The 7012-nt window shown below is 33.7% G+C and overlaps 2 protein-coding genes across 4 annotated transcripts; one reads left to right on the top strand and one right to left on the bottom strand.

Annotated features, from left to right (window-relative positions):
- Positions 1 to 1315: 1315 nt before the first annotated feature.
- On the bottom strand, positions 1316 to 3539 carry LOC108965736 (zinc finger protein 583). 3 transcript variants are annotated; one of them, XM_018928330.1, is made up of 7 exons: positions 2788 to 3538; positions 2499 to 2725; positions 2298 to 2431; positions 1970 to 2077; positions 1724 to 1919; positions 1572 to 1636; positions 1316 to 1511 (listed from the first exon to the last, which is right to left on the bottom strand). In XM_018928330.1, exons 1-7 carry the CDS (start codon positions 3153 to 3155, stop codon positions 1380 to 1382), a joined length of 1230 nt encoding a protein of 409 aa, XP_018783875.1. In that variant the 5' UTR covers positions 3156 to 3538; the 3' UTR covers positions 1316 to 1379. The 3 variants fall into 3 exon arrangements, with proteins under 3 accessions (XP_018783875.1, XP_018783873.1, XP_018783874.1); XM_018928328.1 differs by having other exon boundaries at positions 2133 to 2431; positions 2788 to 3537; XM_018928329.1 differs by having other exon boundaries at positions 1421 to 1511; positions 1586 to 1636; positions 2133 to 2431; positions 2788 to 3539.
- Positions 3540 to 3883: 344 nt separating this feature from the next.
- Positions 3884 to 6258, top strand: LOC108965728 (COP9 signalosome complex subunit 3). Its single transcript, XM_018928318.1, has 10 exons — positions 3884 to 4113; positions 4251 to 4405; positions 4464 to 4557; positions 4641 to 4885; positions 4972 to 5166; positions 5224 to 5403; positions 5464 to 5595; positions 5671 to 5853; positions 5931 to 5998; positions 6063 to 6258. Exons 1-10 carry the CDS (start codon positions 4059 to 4061, stop codon positions 6076 to 6078), a joined length of 1323 nt encoding a protein of 440 aa, XP_018783863.1. The 5' UTR covers positions 3884 to 4058; the 3' UTR covers positions 6079 to 6258.
- The last annotated feature ends 754 nt before the right edge of the window (positions 6259 to 7012 follow it).

Genomic DNA, 7012 nt, shown 5'->3' with positions numbered 1-7012 from the left:
AGCATACTGAGCATCTTTCTCTTTGACACCATGTCTGATATCCCACGTGATCTGTCAAATACTAATGCATGAAAATCCTAACCTCAAAAAAATCACCCATTATTAAAAAAATATGAAAATTTTGTAGTAAATGTAAACACTGCCTAAAGGTAATAAAAATCATAGCTTAAGTTGGGTGTTATATGAAAATTTGTGAATGTCAAATAAATAAGCATAAATTTGTTAAGACATCAATTCACTATAGTTGGAGGCGTGAAAGAGTTTTCCTGCTAGATAATATTTTGAAGTATGTTAGCAAAATAAGTAGCAAATGTATATGCATATTTGAGTTGTAGCATTGAAGTTTATTTCTTCTTAAACTGAAATTAGACTTAAACGCATACATAATTACATATTGCATGCATACATATTTACATGAAATTTTAATCAAATACAAACATACGCAGACAATAAAATCACAAATTAAATACATATTTACGTTACTCTATGAACTATTTTGAGAATAAGCGAATAAAATATTTTACTAAGAAAAACGCGATTTAAGAAAATACTTCAGATCAATACTGCATAAGAAACATATTTATTCTTAATGCTATTTAGGAAATGGATAAAGGAATGAGACCAACTATGAATTTATTTTTTAGCAAAGTATGACGGTGTCAATGTGTAGTCATGGACATAAATCTCAACCTAAAGGAGAAATCACCTACATAATATGTATATTATACTGCTCAAAGTATATACATACTTATATATTTCATAACTGTAAGTCTACATATATAACACGGTCATAAAATACAGCATTATTTATTACAAAAAAAACAACACAAAATTAACACGAGGGCCACAAATAGTACGAATAAACGGAAATAAAGATATACGAAATGAACAAAACAACAAATCAAGCGTTCAAAATGAAAATTATGTACTGCGCGTACTTGAAAACGCAGCAGAAAATTTAGTTGGTTAAGAAATAATTCAGTGTAATAAAAATATAAACATAAACAAAAACGTTAAATCCAAATTTAAAACTTACAATTTATTAAAAACAGAAAAAATACACTAAATTTGATCAGTAATTTGCGAAAATAATCAAACAAAAATAAAGTTCATATTTAAAAATACGAATATTTAGCGAGATTTTTTCAAACTTAGTGCAGTAAATTAAAAAAAAAAAAAAAAATATTAAATAAAATTATTGAGCTCAAGCTTATAGGGAAATTGTTTTTGACTAAAATATAATTTTATAAGACTTTTTCTTGTCACAGTACTTAATAAAATTAATAATAATTATTCAAAAAGTTGAAATCATATCATAAGAAATGAAATAAATAAAGAAATGTTTATAAAGAAAAATTGCATTTGCGTATGGTTTAATATCAGTTGTTTAAATAGGTAGGGAACTGTGTATCTTCCGAAGGTGCGGGTATGGTAACACCACCGGTATCTACAGCTGGCTCATGCGGCAGTGAGTCAATACTTTCAATTGGCAAGAAACAATCAGCAGACATCTGAAAAAGATTTGGAAAATGGAATACATACATGCATAGATAACACTTAACAAAGGGAACCTCATTTTTGTTACGTAATTTGTGGAGATTCTTCGAAGTGCCGGAGCGAGTTGCATCCATAGAGTCTGAAATATGAAATATTACTTTAAACATTTATAGCCAAGACTAAGCAAGTTTTCAACGGTAAATACACCTGTTCCACGAAAACCAACCTTCATGATTAACAATTAAGCCTTTGAGATGATCATTTTTGTGGGCCTGCAGACGCTCTGAGCTTATGGTAACATAATTGCATAAGTCACAAGCAATTTTTTTATATTCTTCCGAATGGTTCAAACGCATATGTCGTTTGTATGCGTTGGTTTGAATGCAGCTGAAGTCACAGTGTGCGCATTTTAGTTTTTCCGCCTTGAATAATAATAAATTTTATAATATCCATTTACATAAAACTCAATTACCTTCTCATGACGTAGTTGATGCTTATGTAACACGCTAGGATCTCGAGTCGAAAATTTACAGACCTTACAATGTAGCGGCTTTTCGCCAGTGTGTTGGCGCATATGGATCTAAAGCAAAAATAATTAATGCGCAAGCTGGCACAGAAAATGTATTTAAACATACGATCAAACTGGCCTTACGGGCCATTTTTTTGCCACACACATTGCAAATAAACGGTTTAATTTTATTATGCACCGCTTTTACGTGTTTTGAAAGTGTTTTACCATTTACAAATTTTCGACTACATATTTCACAAGTCTTCTCAGCATAATACTTATTTTTATTTACCGGTGCTGCCTGAATAACACTCAAATCGCAATTCTTCAAGTCTTGTTGCAAACGTTTGCGCTGAACTGCGCGTAGAGAGCGTATAACACGCATCCGCCACTTTTTGTGCGCCCGCATGTGCCGCCAAACGAGCACTGTCAGTAAATGTATAAAAAAATATGTGTAAATTTACTATTTTAGTCACTAAAGAAAATATCTTACCGGACGCATGTGCTTTATACTCGCATTGTGGACATTGTAGTAGATCCACATCTATTTGATGTGCTTTCCACAAATGTGCCGTGCAACGTCTCCAATTTGTCATTTCTACACTACATTCGTAGCATTTAAACTTCTGAGCCGCATCCGGGCAGGTATGGCACTTAGTATGCAGTGCAAGTTTAGCTTCGTTTTCAAATTTGTAAGGACAGGAATTTGTTACGGGGCATCTGAAATTTAAGGAAATTAAAAATGGTAGACCCATAATTTTGCAGATTATTTACATAAGTACCCCTTAATCATTTTTGAACGCAGCACAATTCGAAAGTTTTTAAATGGCATTGGCCGTATTTCCAGTTTCACACAATCCTCTTTTTGTGATTCGATTTGCAAGTTTCGCAATTTATCTGACTCTTCTGCTCCAGCAGTCTGACAATCTTTATTGGTTAGTTCTACAGATTTTCCCTCTTTCGAAGGGATCTCTGCAACTTTTGGTGTACATTTGTGGTATTCAATAAAATGGCCCCGTAAGTCCTCGATTAATGTATATTGCCGAAAACAGATATTGCAAACGTAGATGATAGACGATTCCATATTTGCAATATTTGAACTCGTTCCAGCAGAACCTGAATAGCACTCAATTCCGTCTTCATTACTCATTCTCAAAAACTTTCATCAGCTTCAATTTTATTTTTATTATAAATTTATGTAGCAAATATATCAATATAATTATTGATAGGAAGAACAACAACAATGGAAATATTTACGAACGCCTCGTAAAGAGAGCACAATAAACAATAAACGAACAGTTTTTTCAGTACTCTTTCCCATCTTTTCTTTATAGCAATTCACAATGAGCGCTGCTCGATGTCCCGAAACCTTAGGCTTCTTAAAACTTAAATTATTCAGACTAGAAAAACATTTTCTATTAATTTAGATTCTATCCGTTGTTTTGTAGCGCCAAAAAACAACACTGAAGTAATTTCGAAGAATGGTGCCGAGATGACACTCTTTGGCCGGAAAAGATCCGTGTCTGTTCCAAATACTTAGAATTTCGTGGGAACCAATATTGTCATAATTTATATCCTAAATACATAAAAATATCACTATGAAAAACTTATATGAGAATTACAATAAATTAAATAATTATTAATTACTTTTAATTGAAATTAATAAATATTACCGTTGATATATTTCATATATCATGTGCACACATTTCGTAGGAATACCCCACCTGTTCATTGCAGCATTGCCAACCTATAATAATGCAACATAACAAAAATATTAAACTACTTCAAATGTCAAATAAATGTTTCAAACATCAACGTTTTCCTGAACATATTTGTCCCTTTCTAGCATTTGCTGATTTATTTTGACAAAATATAGCAAGCCAGACATTACTGTGGTTGCTGTCATTGAAAAGGCGAAAATTCAACCACCGAAAAAACAAGGCAATAAGAGATTAATTTTGAACTATTCGCAATTGGCAAATTATGAATTTTTAGTCAAATCATTCGTTTATATATTTGCTAAATCGTTACCTTATTTATCGAATTCATAGCGATGGCCAGTGCATTGGAAAATTATGTTAACAATGTGCGGACAAAAAGCAGCGAAGGTGGGTTACAATGCACTTCTCGAGACGGTGCAAACCATACACCGTTCAAAGATGTAGCATTAGAAACCGGCAAAATAAGTTTATTACATATGTTTTTCTAACTAGTTTTGCGCATTGATTGTAATGTCTTCAAACAGGAAATTTTCGCATTATGGTAGATCAATTAAATGAATCTGTCGATATACTCTCACGTTATTGGGATTTGCTGGATAATGTCCTGGAGACATTAGATTTTCAACAACATTCGCTGGGAGTGCTGTACGTCTTGCTAGTCAAATTCAATGGCGCTGCGGTTTGTTTATGAATATTTGCAAATTTTATAAGTTAATACGAACGCTTTTCATTTTTAGAATGTGAATGCCGATCTACCACAATTGTTCACTCTATATAAAGAATTTATCAGTCAATGTAATGGCGAACAAGTGCGATATGCTACGTATACTTGTAAGTGCTGAAAGCTTAAAGCCTATATTGAAACGTTTATAAGTAATTACAAAACTTTTTTTTTATAAATATATATATTATAGACTATGATTTATGTCACATGTTTACGAGCCTTATCGTTGATGATCCACACTGCATTCAGGGAATTAAAGTGGTTGCACAAGCCATCGAAAAGATACGTCTGTGTGACTCACAGCAAACCAGCATTCACTCTGATCTCTGCCAGCTGAGCTTGAAAGCGAAGTGTTTCAAAACCGCACTAAGCTTTCTAGATGTTGATATAACCACCATATCTACGGCATCAGAAATTCGGGGGCAAAGCTCGGCTGTGAGTAGTACATAATAAAAATTAAATTATAAATGAATTGTATGTGTATATGGCATTTATCAAATGTAATTCTCAATTACCCTTAGGATACCAATAATGATGCCAAATATTTTCTTCTCTATTATTACTATGGTGGTATGATATATACTGCTGTTAAAAACTTCGATCGGGCCTTGTATTTCTTTGAAGTGTGTATATCCACTCCTGCTGCGGCCATGTCACACATAATGTTAGAAGCCTATAAGAAATTCGTGCTGGTTTCACTAATTCTACACGGAAAGGTAGCCGCTGCCATTAATCAACTGTCTTTTGAGTATTATTTATCTTTTGTACGTTAGGTTCTACCAATACCAAAATCGTCTGCGCCGGTGATTTCGCGGTTTATGAAGCCTCTCGCGCAGGCTTATCATGACTTGGCAACCGCTTACGCGACATCATCCAGCGACGAACTACGAATAATTATGAACAAATCTAGCGAAACCTTTAATCGGGATAAAAATATGGGTTTAGTAAAACAGGTATTAGACAATAACTACATACTTACGCATATTAAAATTAACAGTTAAAATGTGTTGCAGGTTGTTACTTCGCTTTATAAGAAAAATATACGGCGGTTAACTAAAACGTTTTTGACTCTCTCTCTTTCGGATGTTGCTAGCAGAGCCCAGCTGGCCGATGCGGCAGAAGCGGAAAGATATATTTTCAATATGGTTGGTTTTTTGTGCCATGAACATAGTAACGGAACTGTTTTTAACTGTTTTTTGTTTTTTTTGTTTTTTTCTAAGATAAAATCTGGCGAAATTTACGCAACTATAAATAAAAAGGATGGCATGGTTGTTTTCAAAGATGATCCTGAAAAATATAATTCTCCCGAAATGTTCCTTAAAATTCAGAAAGATATGGCACAAACGATGGACTTAATAAGGCAAATTAACAAAATGGAAGAGGACATTTTACTCAACCCAATGGTACGTTTGTGAACTAATATAATTGCCATAATTATGATTTGTTTCATTGTACTATATTCATCTCACTTTTATTGTAGTATGTCAAGAAAGCTTTAGGGAACCAGGAGGATGAACTAACGTCTCAACATCCAAAATCATTTTCTGGGTAATTATGGCAACTGTTATTTAAAAATGAAATTAGATCTTAAATTCTAGAATGATATTTTTAGTGATCCAACGGATTGATGATATATCAAAAGCAAATATACTGCAACTGCAGCTGCGCTTTTGTCAAACGAAAAAATGTCCGGAATCTACTTCATCTGCTTCGTGCTCAAATGCATTTCTTCTGTATTCAACAAAGAATTTGCCGGCAGCAAAACTTTGCCTATTAAGACCTATTAAAGAATTGTTTTTAAATTCACATTTTAAAGCTTATTATTATTTATAATTATAATTTTATGGAAAGAAGAAAGGCAGAGGTACTTAATATATTTAATATACTTATGCTCGCTTAAGGGGTCAGTAGGGTAATCTTAAAACAAAAAAAGTTTTTTTTTTTTGCATTTTCTTTTTCCCTTACGCTGGACACATGTAGGGATCTATCGGTTCACGGTCTGCGATGCGTGGTGTTTCGACTTCAAAGACACCATTCACTAGGGGGGAGTCGATGAATAATAATGTTCTCTTGATATCCTTAGGAGACTTTTGCTTTGATGATAACAACAAGGACTGCTCTGGCCGTTGCTTTTATAGTATCTGCTGGAGTTATTATTTTACCTCGTTGTCGTTCAGAAACCCAACAAATCTACTTAAACAAATAACCGTTTTCACGACATTCGGATCTAAGTAACCGGAACGAACCTGGGTTTTTTCCAGCCGAGGACTGTCAACTCGGCACCACTCCTCGAAACTACTTCAGTAATGTTTTTTGCCACTAAAACAACAACAGCTTATACAATCGATCAGGGTGTTGAGTTGAGTCGAGTTAGCCACGTTCGTCAGCACCATCTATATATGTATACGCGACTAGCTCCTAAGTGTTAGAGATAACGATATCCTTTTCACTCCAAGAAACTGCTCATTTTGTCGAAACAACCGATATCGGACCCATAAGATGCAATTGCGATACAAAACGATAGATCAAACGCAAGACCTTGTGTGGAAAACTTTTTTTTGT

Source organism: Bactrocera latifrons, unplaced genomic scaffold (assembly GCF_001853355.1).
Source record: "Bactrocera latifrons isolate USDA-ARS-PBARC rearing strain unplaced genomic scaffold, ASM185335v1 scaffold_147, whole genome shotgun sequence".
NCBI classification, from domain to species: domain Eukaryota; kingdom Metazoa; phylum Arthropoda; class Insecta; order Diptera; family Tephritidae; genus Bactrocera; species Bactrocera latifrons.
The sequence above is the reverse complement of the archived record's forward strand: the minus strand, read 5'-3'. Positions and strand labels throughout refer to the sequence as shown.